We start from the raw sequence: 18,262 nt of genomic DNA, 5'->3' as shown, positions 1-18,262 counted from the left end.
ACGTAGTAACGACCATCTCTCAATTACTATAAATACAGCTTTCGTTAAGCCATAAACTCCACAATCAAAACAATTTACCATTACAATCACTATCACTCTTCTTCCAACCAAAATCAACTACCAAAAGTACAATCAACCCAATGGAAGGTACTACCTGGACTGCATATGCTGCAGTATTTCTTGCTACTCTGTTTCTTTTGCTTCTCTCCAAATTTCTTCGCCAGAGGAAACTCAACTTACCTCCAGGCCCAAAACCATGGCCGATCATCGGAAATTTAAACCTTATTGGCAGCCTTGCTCACCGATCCATCCACGATCTTTCCGTCAAGTACGGACCCATTATGCAACTACAATTCGGGTCTTTTCCCGTCGTAGTTGGCTCCTCTGTAGAAATGGCCAAAATTTTCCTCAAAACCATGGATATCAACTTTGTCGGAAGGCCTAAAACCGCTGCCGGAAAGTACACTACTTATAACTATTCAGATATTACATGGTCCCCGTACGGATCCTATTGGCGTCAGGCACGTAGAATGTGCCTGATGGAATTGTTCAGTGCAAAACGGCTCGATTCATACGAGTATATTCGGGATCAGGAACTTCATTCTATTCTTCATAATTTGAACAAATTATCGGGGAAACCGATTCTGCTGAAAGATTATTTGACGACTCTGAGTTTAAATGTTATTAGCAGAATGGTATTGGGGAAAAGTTACTTGGACGTATCCGAAAACTCGATTGTGACTCCTGATGAATTTAAAAAGATGTTGGATGAATTGTTCTTACTTAATGGAGTCCTCAATATTGGAGATTCAATTCCATGGCTTGATTTCATGGACTTGCAAGGTTATGTTAAGAGGATGAAAGTTGTAAGCAAGAAATTCGACAAATTTCTCGAGCATGTACTTGATGAGCATAACGTGAGAAGGAACGCAGTGGAAAACTACGTTGCTAAGGACATGGTGGATATTCTATTGCAGCTTGCTGATGATCCAACTCTGGATGTTAAGCTAGAGAGACATGGAGTCAAAGCATTCACTCAGGTATTCACTTTATTTTTATATAAAACTCAAAAAAATAATTGGAGTAACGTTTGTATAAGATAAAAAGGTGCATAGCTATGGGTAATTTTCTCATTAACCTTGCACTGAATGAATCCCTACTGCTCTGCTCCACTTGGGGTGAATTCCTTCACTCTATTGTTATGGATGGAGACGAGATATTGTGGAAATTTTTGATGGACCCAAAATTTGGTTATCACTTTTCAACAAGAAAATGAATATACTCGTAATAATTGAACTGTATCAATGATAGTGTTATAGAAATGATATCACACCCACTTTCTGTCTAAGTAAAACGCACAATTTAAGGTGGTCCATTTGTAGCTATTTTAGAAATAGAAAGTGACTACTAAAAGAATATTAATAAATTTTGTAGCTAAATAACAAAATACGACTCTAATTCTATTTAGCACCACATTATAAGAAAAACTGTTAGCTATTAACTATGTAGCAATAGATTAGCGAGAAAGTTCATAGCTAGTTAGGTTATTTGTATTTGTTTCTTATGGTTGATTAAAGTTGATGACACGAGTAAAATGTGTATGGTACAATCAGGACTTGTTGGCTGGTGGAACTGAGAGTTCAGCAGTGACAGTAGAATGGGCAATTTCAGAGTTGTTGAAGAAGCCAGAGATTTTCAAAAAAGCTACGGAGGAATTAGATCGAGTAATAGGCCAAAACAGATGGGTACAAGAAAAAGACATCCCGAATCTTCCTTACATAGAGGCAATTGCAAAAGAGACTATGCGTCTGCACCCAGTGGCACCAATGTTGGTGCCACGTGAGTGTCGGGAAGACTGCAAGGTAGCTGGATACGACGTTCAAAAAGGAACCAGGGTCCTCGTGAGTGTGTGGACTATCGGAAGGGATCCAACATTGTGGGACGAGCCTGAGGCTTTCAAGCCCGAGAGGTTCCTCGACAAGTCCATCGATGTCAAAGGACATGATTTTGAGCTTTTGCCATTTGGAGCTGGGAGAAGGATGTGCCCTGGATACAGCTTGGGTCTTAAGGTGATTCAAGCTAGTTTAGCTAATCTTCTACATGGATTTAATTGGTCATTGCCTGATAATATGACTCCTGAGGAACTCAACATGGAGGAAGTTTTTGGGCTCTCAACACCCAAAAAGTTCCCACTTTCTGCTGTGATTGAGCCAAGGCTTTCATCAAAACTTTACTCTGTTTGATTCAGCACCTACTATGGTTCCATCAAAACAGAGTTTCTTTATCCAAATACTTAGCTAAATAAACTTCACATGTCTCCTTGCACCCACTAGCTATAGCCCTAATACTCTACTTTTTTTCCACTTTTGCCCCTCAAGTCACCTGAGGTCCCCAGGATTTGCTTATATGTTTGTATCACTCAGGATGTGCTAATCAAGGTTAAGAAAAATGAATCAATTTCAATATTTCTGTGCTGTAAGAATGTTTCTTATATATGATTTTGAAAAATTTCACATCATGAGTTAGCTCTTTTATTTTAGTTTGTGAGAAAGTCAGTCATACTACTTTAGTTAATTATGATGAAATGGAATATGGATTTTTGTTGAAGTCATTCTTCTATCGTTCTAGTTGTTAGTGAAGCGACTGTCTGATATCCCATCGTGTAAATAGCACTGCCGTCATATCCTCAACTAGAACAAAGGAAATAAGAACGATTATCAGCATGGTCCCTATTATCATAGCCTTGTTAAATATTTTAGATATTAGACTAAAAATAGACTCCTCTTATAAGTAAACAGCTTAATATAAAATTCTAACTAATCCAGCATATCAACAGCAGCAGAGGCAAGATTTTAGCGTCTGCACTACAAATGTTCAATCTTGAACATGAGGGGTGTTAGAATATCTTACATTGGTTGAGAGAAAGGATGTTTGTCTCCTTACAGGATATCGGTCTAGACTCACCTCATAAATTAGCTTTTGAAGTTAAGTTAGGTTACAAGTTAAATTTTGTTAATAAATAATGATGTCTTACTAATAAGTCATCACAGTGATGCTAATCTAGAGTCATACCTGCAAAATACTACTCAAACACAATGTTGCAAAGGAATTTCTCCAAGGTGGCTGGGGATTGGGGAAATACTTTCTTGGTTTTGGGTCTTCCACTTATCAAATATCCAAGTGACCCACTACTAGCTGTGATCAGCTTACCCGGGCCTTGACAATTTAATCAGATATATGTAACCTACCACTAGCATAGATACCGAATAACTTCTGTCATCCACTAGTTCATATTAAGTGAATTGTTAAGATTTTCAAAATAAGTGATTATTCAAAGTTCAATAGAATTGTTGAGGCTGTTTTTTTTAATATATATTTATTCTTCATTAATTCTTAATTCCTTTTATATATTTCACAAAGAATAGTTTGAGAATAAAAAAAAATAATCATGGAAAGTACTAGAATATTTTTTTTAATGAATGTGTTATACCCAAACAATAATAGCAAAGACAGTCCAGAAGAAAGAAGTACGTATTTGTCTTGTGGTGTTGTGGATAGGTCACAATCAGTTGTGAATTAGGAAAGAAAATCACTTCATTAATTGAGCTATCAAGATTTCAAGTGTATTAACTTCCTTAAGAATCTATATTCACTATTTTTCTTTTTTCAGTGTCTCTGGGTGTTTGGATGGTAGTTAGGGCACTCCACTGTGTGGTGACACTTGAAAGAGTTGTTAAGGGTCCAAAGCTATGAACTTGTACTACTTTATTATTCGTTGTAATAGTCTAATGTGAAATCGAATTAACTTACAAATTTTAGAATATGTAACAAGTGTTCATTTTAGGGATTAAAGCAAAGAGTCACTAGTCAAAGTCGAGGTAAACGTCAGGTCAATGCTTTACAAAATTTGGCGGAAGGTGTGAAAATTATAATTGATATTTTGGAGGTACAAAAAATATCTTAGGTATTTAATAGAATTTTCTAGAATTTTGTAGAATAATATCTTTGGTATTTGTACTTAAGAAAAATATAGATAGTCTAGAGTATCAGATATTTAAGGAAGATATTTGTAGGAAAGATTAGAATAACTAGATTCTTAATATATAGAATCATCCTTGCCCAAGTATAAACAGGGATGGCCTTAGTCATTTGTAATCAACTCAAGAACAACTCAAATCAAATAGTTTTCTTCTATAATAAAGTTCTTTTATCCAAAAATACTCATTCTCCTTTCTTGCTTTCTCCTCTTTGGTTGAATCTTTCGATCTTAGTTAACGATCTTAAGCTAGCAGAAGGGTTCTGTGATTATACTTTTCTTCTGCTGCTATTCTCTATAGAAGATGCATCACGTACCAAATTGGAAGACTTAACCTTTTTGTACACGAAATTTCTAATTTAAAGTGAAATGCACAAACTTACAACTTGTATTCTCTTATAAGATCACTTCACTCTTTTAACAGATTTATTTCTGTCTGAATATAAATTAATCGTATAACTAAATTTTAAATAACAAATGTTACCAAAAAATAAATAAACCATTCGTCGCCGTTTTTCCCTTCTGATTCATTTGTGATTTTTCCCACACCAACATAAAGTATGTACTTATTAAATTCTAGTTGATTAACACACTGTTGAAGGTAGGGAGGAAATAAGAAAAAGTTTCTTGGAAAACCAAAGGCAACTGAAACAAAGTTTCCAGGAAATTATTACACTTTTTTTTCTCTACGGTTCACTCCCACCCGGTGTTCGATATCTATATTGAAACCAGACTAAATTCAAATTAGTGCTAAGAAAGTTTTCATTGAGGTAAAACGCTTTCTAACAAAGGCGACTCTGTACCAAGAAGATTCAAACTCAGGATCTCTGTAAGGATGAAGCAATAGTTATTATCACTCCACCACAAATTTTGTTGGTACTCTCTCTATTAAAGTGACAGAAAAATGTTCAACAACCTATAAAAAAAATAGTAGTCTCACTGTCCCAATATATGTGTAACATAAATTGATACACATCAATTATTCATGCAAGTAATAGTATTAGACCATCTCACCATCACCATAAATACAGCTTTGGTGAAGCCATAAACTACACACTCCAAACAATTAACACTTGCAATCACTGTCAGTCCTCTTCCACTACAAAAGGTAGTACAAACAACATAATGGAAGGTACTACTTGGACTGCAGTATTTCTTGCTACTCTGTTTCTTTTGCTTCTCTCCAAATATCTTCTCCAGAGGAAACTCAACTTACCTCCGGGACCAAAACCATGGCCAATCATCGGAAATTTAACCTTATTGGCAGCCTTCCTCACCGATCCATCCACGAACTCTCCCTCAAATACGGACCCATTATGCAACTACAATTCGGGTCTTTTCCCGTCGCAGTTGGCTCCTCCGTCGAGATGGCCAAAGTATTCCTTAAAACCATGGATATCAACTTTGTCGGCAGGCCTAAAACCGCAGCCGGAAAGTACACTACCTATAACTATTCCGATATCACCTGGTCCCCGTACGGATCTTATTGGCGTCAGGCACGTAGAATGTGCCTGATGGAATTGTTCAGCGCGAAACGGCTCGATTCATATGAGTATATTCGGGCTGAGGAACTTCATTCTATTCTTCATAATTTGAACAAAATATCAGGAAAACCGATTCTGCTGAAAGATTATTTGACGACTCTGAGTTTAAATGTTATTAGCAGAATGGTACTGGGAAAAAGGTACTTGGACGAATCTGAAAACTCCATTGTAACACCTGACGAATTTAAAAAGGTGTTGGATGAATTGTTCTTACTTAATGGTGTCCTTAATATTGGAGATTCAATTCCATGGCTTGATTTCATGGACTTGCAAGGTTATGTTAAGAGGATGAAAGTTTTGAGCAAGAAATTCGACAAGTTTTTGGAGCATGTACTTGATGAGCATAACGCCAAGAGGAACGCAGTGGAAAATTACGTTGCTAAGGACATGGTGGATGTTCTATTGCAGCTTGCTGATGATCCAACTCTCGAGATCAAGCTGGAGAGACATGGAGTCAAAGCATTCACTCAGGTATTCACTTTATTTTTATAATGACGATATATATAACTTAAACTCAAGAAAATACTAATTAGATTATGAGTAATTTTCATTAATCAATCACTGAATTCTTAGTGCTCTGCTCTGCTCGAGGTGATGGTATACTATTCCTCCACTCTGTTGATATGGACAATGACGACATATTGTGTGGACCCAAAACTCAGCTATCATTTTCCAACAAGAAAAATAATACTCCCTCCGTCCCATTTTATGTGATGTACTTTGATTTGGCACAAACTTTAAGAAAAATGGAAAGACTTTTAAAACTTGTGGTCCAAAATGAATGATAGAAATTTGTGTGGTTGTAAATCATTTCATTAAGGGTAAAAAAGACATTTTATAGGCAAATTGTTACTTAAAATAGAAATGTGTCATTCTTTTTGGGACTGACTAAAAAGGAAGTGAGTCATATAAATTGGGACAGAGGGAGTAGTATACTCGTAATAATTGAACTGTATCAATGATTTTTTTTTTTATTTTTTTTTTTTGATAACCGAGAAATCCGTCTGTGACCCGCCCTTTGAACCAATCACAGCCTTCTAAACTCGGTGGATAATGGGCCCGCCCCTCTCTGTATCAATGATTATGTTCATAGAAAATGATATCCCTTCCACTTTCTGTCTTGGTAAAATGGACAAAGAAACTATTAAAAGAACAGAAATAATTTTTTTAGCTAAATAACAAAATCTGTCTCTAATTCTATTTAGCCACACATTATTAATAAAAAGTGTAAGCTACAAACTATTTAGCAATAGTCAGGTTATTTGTATTTGTTTCTTGTGCTTTTGTTATAGTTGATGACATGAGTAAAATGTGTATTGTGCTATCAGGACATGTTGGCTGGTGGAACTGAGAGTTCAGCAGTAACAGTGGAATGGGCAATTTCAGAGCTGTTAAAGAAGCCAAAGATTTTCAAAAAAGCTACAGAGGAATTGGATCGAGTAATAGGCCAAAACAGATGGGTACAAGAAAAAAAGACATCCCGAATCTTCCTTACATAGAGGCAATTGCGAAAGAGACTATGCGTCTGCACCCCGTGGCACCGATGTTGGTGCCACGTTTGTGTCTGGAAGACTGCAAGGTAGCCGGCTATGACATTCCAAAAGGAACCAGGGTGCTGGTGAGCGTATGGACTATCGGAAGGGACTCTACATTGTGGGACGAGCCTGAGGCTTTCAAGCCCGAGAGGTTCCTCGAGAAATCCATCGATGTCAAAGGACATGATTTCGAGCTTTTGCCATTTGGAGCTGGGAGAAGGATGTGTCCAGGCTACAGCTTGGGGCTTAAGGTGATTCAAGCTAGTTTAGCTAATCTTCTACATGGGTTTAAATGGTCATTGCCTGATAATATGACTCCTGAGGAACTCAACATGGAGGAAATTTTTGGGCTTTCAACACCCAAAAAGTTTCCACTTTCTACTGTGGTTGAGCCAAGGCTTCCATCAAAACTTTACTCTGTTTAATTCAGCACTGTTTGTTTCTTTGAATTGATGCCCCGTTTAAGTCTTTTGTAATCTTGAATCCTTTTCTTTGCTTGGAAGTGGTTTGTAGTGAACTCACTCAAAAGTATGTATGTCATAATAATGCAGATAATATTTCAGAATTATTCATGTTAGAGCAGAGCTTATGTGGTAAGTTGGAACAAGTGCAGATCTTCTTATGGAAACTTTTATCCATGAATGATATATTTCTCCTCTCAATTGTTTCAAAAATAATTCCTCACATTTCATTCTCAAGAAAATACCTTGTTTTTCGAGAGTCAAACAAGGTATATGATATTTGTAGATCATTATGTTACTTGACGAAATTAATAAGGGAGCCGACCTAAAGCTTGAACCGGGGAGAAGCACATTAGAGGTTAAAAATGACCACAATTACCAAATGATACAAGTAGCACATATTGAGAAATGTGACATGAGATCAACCTATGGATGCACTAGTTTGTAGGTGTGAAACCATGCTAACTGAAGGTGTCAAAAGAGAATACATTAAACTTATGTGAAGGAAGTGATCTCAAAAGACTAGCAATGGCTTGATATCAACACAAACTTGGTTAGCTAAAGGCACCTATATATATTCAACGTATTTTTCTCTTTTAATGTTATTTCTTATGACGATGAGATTAACTGACAAAAGAAAAAATTCGTATAACCAACCCCACCTTACATAAAATCGAAAGACAACCATGTCAAAACACACAGGACTTGGGAAAAACTGATCTTTATTTGACAATGTACAAAACAACAAAACTAACTTCCAAGTGCCTAATTCTTCCCCACTTTTGAACAAATAAAATTATAGCCAAAATACAATCAAAATGCACTACATGCAAACACTACCACAGAAAAAACTGCATCTCAGTAGATCTAAACTGAAGATACTAAAACGATGACATTGGGAACCACCCACCCTCTGTAAAAGTCCCAACCCACCTGCATATTGAAGGCACATAGAACTGACTGAAAATCCTTTCAATGTTAAAAGAAGACGGGACCAGAAAGCAACTCAAAGGCGCTGTAAAAAAAATCCCTTAAGGCGTTGTAAAAATAAATACATTTACACAAAAACGCCTTCAGCAGCCTTCACCGTTGTGAGCAGCAAAATTGTGATAAATTAACATTTTCATATCAAGAAACTGCTTCCGCAAATTTACACCTACCAAACGAGAGCATAAAACAGATTACAACATAGAATATGAATAGGAGTTCCGAGTTCACCAATGTAAGCATTCTATTTGCCATACCTCGCTGTCCATGAGACTCGACGAATAATATGTACAGAAAAGAACCCTGTAAAATCAAAAATAACAATATTATAAAAGAGAGTCATGCAGAAGAAAAGCATGATGCTATTAAATAAGTATAGCATATACATTGGGACACGTACCTGTTGACAAAATTATTTAACCAGGATAACTGGTTACAACAAGAAGCAAATAGGCAACAATAAAGTGATTGATCTCATCGTAAGGAAATGCTATCTAAACACCAAGCTTCCATTCTGTTGACGTCTCAAATTTTCAATAAGTGACTGGTAAAATGATTTCAGCGCTTTAATATCACTACCCTGCTAATAAAAGCCAGAACAATACAAGGAAAAGTCAGTAAAAGCAGATTATCCATTCTGTTTGCTTGTAGATACTAATGGAGGTTTTATTCATAACCCCGCCCTTCAAAAAAACAGGAGGATTCCGACACTGTGTTCTCTACTTTCTCCAGTTCTTCAAACAGTGCTTTCTGAACAGATGGTTCTGTCACCATCCTTACTAAAATTTAATTCAGCATGTCAAAAAAAAAAGTAGAATACCTGCAATTTCTGACAATACTGCTCAGCCAAATCTTGAGGGCAATGAGCACTTTGCAAGCTTTTTGATACAAAATGAACAAGAAAATCATTCCCAAATTTCTCAAACATGACCTTCTGAACCAATACAATCTCGCCGAAAAGAACAAGCTGCCATGGTAATTAAAAAAAAGAAAAGGGAGATCAACTATGCAACCCAGGAATACCAGATTCTTGCAATCATATTACTATAGCAAACATCAAGTATCATTTTGCAGATCTAGAAAATGAGGCAATCAGAGAGAGCAAGTAAATTGCTGCAGCAGGAAGAAACAGGAGGACATATTCAATTTGTCCACCAAATGCTAGTACCAGAAGGGAAAGGCCACAATATGCCGAAATAATATCAGACACATGAGAATGAACTAATTCACAGTAACAGCAACATATTCATATCAAAGCACTGTGTCTGACATTGTTGTGCCATAACTGATAACAGACAGGGTTGATAATGTTAGTTAGATTAGTCAATGCACCAACTTACCGTATTTGCATCACGGAACTCAAAGGATTTGTCAAGGACACTGTACAGACAACAGTTTGTTGCAAAGGCCTCCATCACAAAACTTCGGAAACCAGGCACCTGGAACAGAGTAGACATTTTACATACTAATAGACACAATTGATCTTTATTGCTGCAGTGAAGCTCAAAGACAGTTTTACCTTTTCTTCACCATAAGGACTCACACACCAGTCTTTGATTAGTCTTATAAATATCTGTACACATGCCTGAATAAGTAAGAAGGGTAAGGAATGAAGTTCCAATACGTGGGATATAACATATTTTTGTGAAGCTCCTGAACACTAAATAGCACAAGTAGACTAATGCTAAACTAACCTTACGAACAAGGATATCCTTGTGATTACAGGATGCATGTACGATCAGCTGCATCATCGGATCCAAGTAAGCCCTACTTTTGGAGGAAAGAAAAACTGATGATAGATCATGCGTAGCAATCACGTGAAGGAAAGTGTAAAACGTCCTCTGAAGTTCCTGTAGCTCACGGATTTCCTGAGATGACATACAACTATCATGAAAGGACAGTAAAGAAAACTATAAAAAGAAGCATCCTCAGTTCCAAATGCAAATACAAAATCCAGGATATACATAAGATGGTAATAACCCAACCAGGATTATGGTCTGCATAATTCAAGCCTTTAAGATATTTTCTATACATCGGTCTTATCCTTCTACAAAAATGAGTGCATATGCTGACCAATCTAATCTGAATGAAGGAACAATAATAATGCAACTGGCAAGAAATCACAGATGAGGAATCCCAACGAATCTGACAATGCTCAATCGCACCAACAGTCATCCGTAGTAATAGAAATGGAAGCAAGACAAATAAGGAAGATTCCAGAGGATAACCATGAACGTAAGGTAGCAAGGGATTGCTAGGAGTTGAAGATAGATGAGAGCCCGGAAAATAGGGACATGCAAGGGTAAAACAATCAGTACATAGGAAATAGGGACATAACAACGGCAGAACAATTGGTACTAACACTCGTGGAAAATCAGCATGAACCAAAATTTATGAATATCAATTGTAAAAATCATCTCTTAAGGTCCATCTGCTAGAAAATAACTGCAGCTTAGACGGTTCTCATGGATAGCAATTAATTAGCCTTAGTATCTTGGGAAAACAAAACTTGCTAATGGATATCACCTTCCCTCTCCCTCTTCTCCACTTGCAAGCCATAGAAAAGAGTGCAGTCCATATACAATAGGGCAAGGATGGGCTGAGCTACTAAAGAGTTGCCACAGCTTACTCTCTCGGTATTTATGATGGCAATTCTCTACATACAAAGGATGGGTTCACATACCTCTGTATTGCTTCCAGGACCTGTAGGGAAAGCATCTCTCGGCAGGATATTAAATACTCGGCTAGCAATAGCAGGGTAAACTTCCTCCAGAATGTCTTGAACTCCAGTGTTGAATTTGCAGATAAGCTGATTAAGCAATAGCAAAAAGCCTGCTAGTTCTTTCGGCTGCATTGAGAAACAAAAGAAAGTTATTCTCATGAAGACATCAATCATTGATGTGAAATGAACACCACTCATATGCTCTCTGAACAAAGTTACCTTTCCATTTTACAGTCTGTCACAATCTCTTAAATACCACAATATCAAACATGTTAACATAGTTTAGTTTTACATCAATATATCAAAATCTTTTTTATAACATTTGTAACAATACATTTGTTGGAACTTGGAAGTTTTTGCCAACATAGTTCTTCATTGTTTCCAAAATTAATACTGTTGATTTTTATCAATTTCATCTGTATGCATCTCAATAATGTTGTACTCGTTGATAAATACCATGCTAACCATTTATAAGATTTTACACTTCCCAACATTTCCTAAGCTTACCTCTGATTTAGATTGAGAAATTCGGTAAAGAGTTGTTGACCATAACCAAGAAATTATGCAATTCTACCAAATAAAAACCTTGCATTATCTTAAAATGCTTGCAATCTATCTTGCTAGGAAATTAATGAAAATTTTATACATAAAATAATGAAGGATCTACACATGATGCACATTAACCTAGAAAAAGTGTGCAATGAGGTGCTACAAAAAGTCCTGTACAGGAGAATGGAAACGTATTAAATATAAAAAAAATCATTAAGGATAAATATAAATTAGCAGTTACTATGAGAGAACAGTATCAGGAGATACAAAGGATTTCAGTAAAAGTCTATAACAGTGAGTTTACACCGTGAATCTACCTCGGTCAGGCTTTAAAAAAAAAAACTGACCTCAGGTGTACTTGTTTACCCTAATCGTGAATGAGGTCTCATGGCGTATGCTATATGTAGATGATGGGTGTGTTTGTTAATAAGGAAAATGTTTTCCTTGAAAGTGTTTTCTTGGAGATTAATTGATTCTTACTTATTGAGGTAAAACTGAATGGGACTGTGATATATGCTCCCCACTGCTTTCCTATTAGTTGTCATGTCTTTCCTAACTGCCATTTTTTCTTTCCATTACTACTTTGATTAGCTTCACTTGAGCCGATGGTCTTCCGGAAACAATCTTTCTACCTCCAAAAGGTAAAGGTGAAGTCCTCGTACACACTACCCTCCCCAAACCACTTTTGTGGGATTCACTGGGTATGTTGTTGTTGTAATGTAGTTTAGAACATTCTACAACTTCGCCTAAAATACATACATCAGAAGAAAATGCATTGCATTTGTCAACATTATTTTTTCTCAAAGGAAAATGCAAAGCATCGGCCAATGGTTTGCTTCTCAAACTATGAGCCAGAAGACACAGAATTAAGATTGTTATGGCCGATATCAAAGTTAATCTTACAACACAGATCCAAATAGTGAGACATGATATCGCAGTACACTTTCCAAAATATGATTTCTTTGGTTAAATGTATAATAATGACTTCACCTCACTTTCGGCTAGCAATTGCTCCAGTGCCTTTGGTAGATATGGAAATACAGATGATCCTAGTATGTCCACCATGCGGTGAATGAATGATGTGACCTAGAGGAGTTAACATCGTCAGGAAAGGAAATGCATCACCAAAGGTGCATCAAATAGAACAAAAATAACAAGAAATTAAACACATACCTTGCACCGCAGGGGTTCTATCTTTGGATATATGATAAGAATACGTAGAAGGACATCCAATGTCTGGATGAAAAGAAATCAACATGATAAGAATTGATGGAGAAAGTACTACTTGGATTAGGGCATTATTTAACCACAAAAATTTAAAATCTGTCTCCCTACAACGGGTGCACCAGAAAACAAATAGTGCAAAAAAAGAAAGGGGAATAACAACACACTTTGTCATTCACTTATTTCTGAGAACAAAGTCAACAACCAAAAATCCATTGATGTATAAAGACTGCCAATCCAGATACCAACCTCCTTAAATAGTGACACTACTGAAAGGAGAATATTCAGGATTGCTTCGAATTGTAACAACATACGAAATAATTGACATGCATATTGATAATCAAGAGTGCCACAATGTATGGTTACCAGTAGTTGGTAAGCACAGACAGATTAAAACATGAGGTGGAGTTTAGAACTAATCTAGAAGAGCAAGAGAAAAACTCAAGCACCAATCAATCAACCTGTTTGAACATGAGACCAATTGCAGGACGACTGGCAGTTACAAGACGCTCGCTAAAACCCTGGCATGCAAAAACATTGTGGTGAGGTTAGGAGGAATAGGCTACAAATGCCGAATCAATCACCAGTGCTAGAAACATGAAATGGCAGTAAGCTCAGCAAGAAGACAGAAATCCCAAGAAAAAAATTTGCTTAAAGACAGCTATCATATTGCTGAAAATATATTGAGAATTTCCAGTAGTTTTAATTTTTAATTTTATTTGGTATAATGTTGTGGATTCATATAGCCAATCCAAACTTATCAAGGACCGAGGTGTAGGTGTTGCTCTGCATAATGTTCACTGAGATGAATTTAAATGTAGAAATATGTTAAGTGAGGAATCTGAGGCATAATTGTTGTTATCAGGTATGGTATTACTTAGATAATTCATAAAATGCTGGATTGGGAGCAGTGAAGAATTGCATCTTAACGGCATACATTATAAAGAGAGGTGAATTATTATGAGTTGCTCATGTAAGGAGTTTGGAGAGGACATTAACCACATATTGCATTGCAGCTTTAAATCAAATATAGAACTTGGATTTCACTTTGTTCAACATTTCACTGGCTTTTCAAAATCTGATGGTGTAGCACTGTCGAGTAGCATGCTATATAAGATTGGCACAGAAAGAAGGGCAGCTTGAAACGCAACAATATGTTTTTTGGTGGGTTATTTGGCATAAAAGAAATAGAGATGCCCATAGTAATGAAATATATGTAACCAGTACTAGAAGATCTTTTTGTTGTTGTTTTATGTCCATACTTTAAAGGATAATTCCAAATATTTGGGCTACCTTGAAAGACAATTGTGATTGAACTGCAAACCAACTTCTTACATACTTTTGACACCGCATTTTTGTGTTATTGATAAAATAATTTGATGTACAAGGATAAGATAACTATAAGAAAATGTAGGGAGTTTGATAGCAGAAGTACAAACCTTGCTCAGAGCATTAATGGCCATAATTATCTGCTGGATATTTGTGATCTTTGCTGGAGACTCTTCAGGATTCTGGGCTTTGGCATTTAAGAGCAAAGCCTCAACCTGTTAAAAGTATCTAAAGTCAGTTCATCTAATTAACGGAAGCAAGTGTCCAGAAATACTCGTATTCCACAGTAAACATGCAACCATACAATGCAAGCACCATTTGAATGCATATATGCATCAATCAAGCTAATCAAAACATCCAAAGAAAATTCAATTTACAGTCCTTTGGCTAATGAAATGACCTGCTGACAAAGAGGAGTAAGCAAGGCGGTCAGGTACTCTGATTGCTTTTCAAGGGGTACATCTTCCATTCCAATTAATAAGCCAATCGCCTACAACATGACATGAATGTGAGTTAGGAAGTAGGCCAGCAAGTCGAAAAAATCTCTGATGCACGTGTCCTAAGACCATGTCTGCAGATGTACCTCAAAAATGTGACTACCATCTTCACAACCTGAGAGCTCCTTGGAGACAGCATAAATTGTTGTGAATTGAGCAACTGTATCTTGCAAACTCTGAATGAACATATCAAGTGAGGAATTCAGAAATAGAATCCAAAGAAAAGAAAAGAAAATGAGATCTTTCCCATAGACAGAATCTTGGGAGATGAAATGGGGGCAATGGGGTGGGAAAATCATACCTGCAGAATAGTCTCTATGTAGGGTACAAGTTTTGCTTTGAGCAGCTTCACAATCCTCATGAAAAGATAACTTGCCCTTCGACTCACATTCCTATTTGGATGATGTATGCCTCTTTCATCGAGAAAGGCACTCAAAACCAAAGGTATGTATTGTGTATTCTCCTGAAAAAACTTCATATACCTCGTTACTGTTTCCAAGTAGATAAGTGCAACAAGCCTGTTGTTGTGGCAAGGAAACTTTGTCGACAAAAGCATTGGTATTAGTTCTCCCAAGAGACCATTTCCTGTTTTCATGGTTTCATCACTAAGTGATTCCCCAAAGGCATATAGGAGAGAGAGTGCAGCTTCTATCTCCTCAACATTCACATCCCCATTAGATGCAACAGCACTAGCTAAGGAGTTCCTGATGAAAAGCTGAGTTGCATCAGGTGCTACACGTCCCACACTCCGAAGTAGAACAAACAAATCCTTCCTAAACTCAGCCATCCGATCTTCCTCTTCCTTTCCTGTTTTGTCCAACATATCGAGGTTATTGCGATATGCTGGGTCAAATCGGATCTGGGACCGAATAACATCCAGTATCTGACCTACATGAAGTGATTGTGTCTCGGTCAATGGAGCCAGACTCTTCAATGTGCCAACATACCCAGAGAGGAACTGCACAATACTGAAGGTTTCATCAATTTCACAATTTTGCATTACATAGAAAACAGAGGGCAAAACCTCATTCAATAGTTCAGTTGAGACAGCTTTCCCATCCTCAGAGTTCAAACGCTTTGAACACTCCAAAACCTCAGTTGAATATCCAGTAAGCAAAGAGGAAACACTTGATACCAACTCGGAGTCATTATCCTCTGCTACCAAACCAAAAACCTTTCTAATTTGAAGGCTCTGCAAAAGAGTGAGTTTTGCTTTTGGATCCATGCGCTTAGCAGCAACAGCGTGGATGCAACCAGCAGCAGCACCTCTGAGTTGATCGGGAAAACCACTCACCAACATCAACTCAAATAACAACCCGACAAACGCATCATTTGCTATCAAACCTATGTCGATCCACGAAACATACCTCCTCATAGAATCTAACACACTGCAACATAAATCCGGATCCGAATTCCTGTACATTAAAAGGATATCATACCAAGCCCTAACAACCTGAGAAATACACTGCTGCCTCATTGCATCCTTAATTTGCCCAGCGATAGCCACCTCCTCTTGGCTTCTCGGATAGTCCAAGCTAATAACTTCTTCATCCAATGCATTGAGAACCCGACAAAACATATCAATAACCACTACACCTTTACTAAGATTTGATAAAAAATCAACAAATACGGAAGGCCATATCATGGGATACTCGAAACAAATTAAAGTAACCATAACCTGAGCAAGCTTATTCTTTATGAAAGCTGGACCATCCAAAACTCTTACCAAATTCTTATCATCAATGCTCTCATAACAAGCCAATGAAAACACAGATTTCCGGATAAAGGATTTCTCCTCTGGACCCATTGATGAATACCGAACCCGAAGAACCTCGTGCAGACATTGTAAGCACCAGAACTGAACTTGAACCAGTTTAGAGAAACATAAACGCTCAATACATATACTACAAATTGATGGGGTTTCTTTAATTTGTTGGCAATAGCCAACTGCTTGTGCTTTAAGAGCAGAATCAACTGCCCCAGATTCATCAAAACTTATAAGTATTGCCTTTTCAAGATCATCCATAACTGTTCCTTAAACCCCTAAACCCTAATAAAACCTCAACAATGATCAGATTTTTGAATGAAAATACCCAAAACTCTTCCTTATGAATCTGAATAATAACTTAATAATGAATTTGATTAGATACTTAAGCGTTTATTAACATAGATCTTTTGGGGCTTACCTCAAAATGCTTGCGGAAAATTTAATGGTGGGCAATCACAAGATTAAAGAACTAGGGTTTTGTATTGAACAATGGAGTAAAACTTACGGCCCAGAATTAGGGTTTCTTAATCAAAATCACTGAAAGATTTTTCTGATTTTTTAAAAAATTATATAAAAATAAAACTGCGAAGGAGCAGAGACTGTGTAGACTTGGTTAAAGAGGTTGAGGAAGAAGGAGAAGACGGAGGCTTTTGTGAGATCTCTCTTTATATACTTCCTTCACTTGCCTATCAACTCTTTTTCTCTTACCTCTTCTATTTTTCCTAAACAATGTGCTTTTGGTTTTAAAATTTCACGTATTTTTTAAAATTATATTCCTTTTGTTTCTCATTCGAGGTTCGGTTCTCTTATCAGGGTGAACTTAAATTTGAATTCGCGCGAAGAAAGTCTTAAGTTGATGTTTGACTAAATTTGAGGGTCGAATTTAAATTAAAGCCACGTAAAAGTATTTTGTGTTGTCGTTTGAATAAGTTCAAATTTGCACCGAAAAGTTTCATATTAGGGCTAGAGACTTCTTTACAAAACTGACTTCATAATCCGACTTGAATTTGAAGAATCTAAAATCTAAGATTAAGAATTAGAGTACTTATCACTTCTTTACAACACAATTAGTTAATGAAAGAGTCAGTTTTCGCCTTTGTTATTGAAAACTTAGATCCATTAAAAATCTATTCTAGACTTGTCTATCGATCATAAATCTACCTTATCATTTTCTTTGATTTGTTCTATGGATTGATGAATATGAAGTAGATTGAGTTTAAAATTACTGATTCAACCTCCGAATAAAACGACATACCATATTTATATTTTATCTCTTCAACAAGATCTTAGTGATGCATGTAACAACTTGATTTCTATATCCTACATGTAGGGGTGTACAAAATCGAACCGCAAATCGAGTCAAACCGGAAAAAAAAAAAACAACTAGTGGTTGATTTGACTTGGTTTGGTGTTGAAAAAAAAACCCGGTTATATTTGGGTTGGTTTGATTTTAACTAAAAAAACCAACCCGAGACCAAACCAACTCGACATTGTATATATAATTTTAAAATTTTATTTTATACATAAAAATATTTACTTTCATATAATTTTTAAATATTTCTTATACTTTTTCATAGTTTTTATCTTTTAATATATTATTTCAAGTTTGA

The 18,262-nt window shown here is 36.4% G+C and overlaps 2 protein-coding genes and 1 pseudogene across 3 annotated transcripts; 2 read left to right on the top strand and 1 right to left on the bottom strand.

Annotated features, from left to right (window-relative positions):
• The first annotated feature begins 25 nt into the window (after window positions 1-25).
• Window positions 26-2,518, top strand: LOC102597167 (cytochrome P450 71A1-like). Its single transcript, XM_006342859.2, has 2 exons — window positions 26-1,040; window positions 1,614-2,518. Exons 1-2 carry the CDS (start codon window positions 141-143, stop codon window positions 2,241-2,243), a joined length of 1,530 nt encoding a protein of 509 aa, XP_006342921.1. The 5' UTR covers window positions 26-140; the 3' UTR covers window positions 2,244-2,518.
• Window positions 2,519-5,039: 2,521 nt separating this feature from the next.
• On the top strand, window positions 5,040-7,716 carry LOC102596845 (cytochrome P450 71A1-like; annotated as a pseudogene).
• A 565-nt stretch (window positions 7,717-8,281) lies between these two features.
• Window positions 8,282-17,368, bottom strand: LOC102596289 (exportin-T). Of its 2 annotated transcripts, none has more exons than XM_006342857.2 (15): window positions 15,186-17,368; window positions 14,971-15,060; window positions 14,788-14,877; window positions 14,498-14,602; window positions 13,520-13,579; window positions 13,008-13,070; window positions 12,825-12,920; window positions 11,247-11,411; window positions 10,258-10,431; window positions 10,083-10,148; window positions 9,904-10,002; window positions 9,384-9,530; window positions 8,964-9,146; window positions 8,821-8,866; window positions 8,282-8,732 (listed from the first exon to the last, which is right to left on the bottom strand). In XM_006342857.2, exons 1-13 carry the CDS (start codon window positions 16,908-16,910, stop codon window positions 9,054-9,056), a joined length of 2,973 nt encoding a protein of 990 aa, XP_006342919.1. In that variant the 5' UTR covers window positions 16,911-17,368; the 3' UTR covers window positions 8,282-8,732; window positions 8,821-8,866; window positions 8,964-9,053. The 2 variants fall into 2 exon arrangements, with proteins under 2 accessions (XP_006342919.1, XP_006342920.1); XM_006342858.2 differs by having other exon boundaries at window positions 8,964-9,143.
• Window positions 17,369-18,262: the final 894 nt, after the last annotated feature.

This window comes from Solanum tuberosum, unplaced genomic scaffold, assembly GCF_000226075.1.
Source record: "Solanum tuberosum cultivar DM 1-3 516 R44 unplaced genomic scaffold, SolTub_3.0 scf00040, whole genome shotgun sequence".
Lineage (NCBI taxonomy): Eukaryota > Viridiplantae > Streptophyta > Magnoliopsida > Solanales > Solanaceae > Solanum > Solanum tuberosum.
The sequence above is the reverse complement of the archived record's forward strand: the minus strand, read 5'-3'. Positions and strand labels throughout refer to the sequence as shown.

What these genes read in the sequence shown, in the direction of transcription:
- LOC102597167 (XM_006342859.2), top strand. Translation starts at nt 141, where the DNA reads ATGGAAGGTACTACCTGGACTGCATATGCTGCAGTATTTCTTGCTACT. An exon ending in GAGTCAAAGCATTCACTCAG is followed by an intron (nt 1,041 to 1,613) that starts GTATTCACTTTA and finishes TGGTACAATCAG; the next exon opens with GACTTGTTGGCTGGTGGAAC.
- LOC102596289 (XM_006342857.2), bottom strand. Translation starts at nt 16,910, where the DNA reads ATGGATGATCTTGAAAAGGCAATACTTATAAGTTTTGATGAATCTGGG. An exon ending in ATGGTAGTCACATTTTTGAG is followed by an intron (nt 14,878 to 14,970) that starts GTACATCTGCAG and finishes GTCATGTTGTAG; the next exon opens with GCGATTGGCTTATTAATTGG. An exon ending in TAGAACCCCTGCGGTGCAAG is followed by an intron (nt 12,921 to 13,007) that starts GTATGTGTTTAA and finishes TAACTCCTCTAG; the next exon opens with GTCACATCATTCATTCACCG.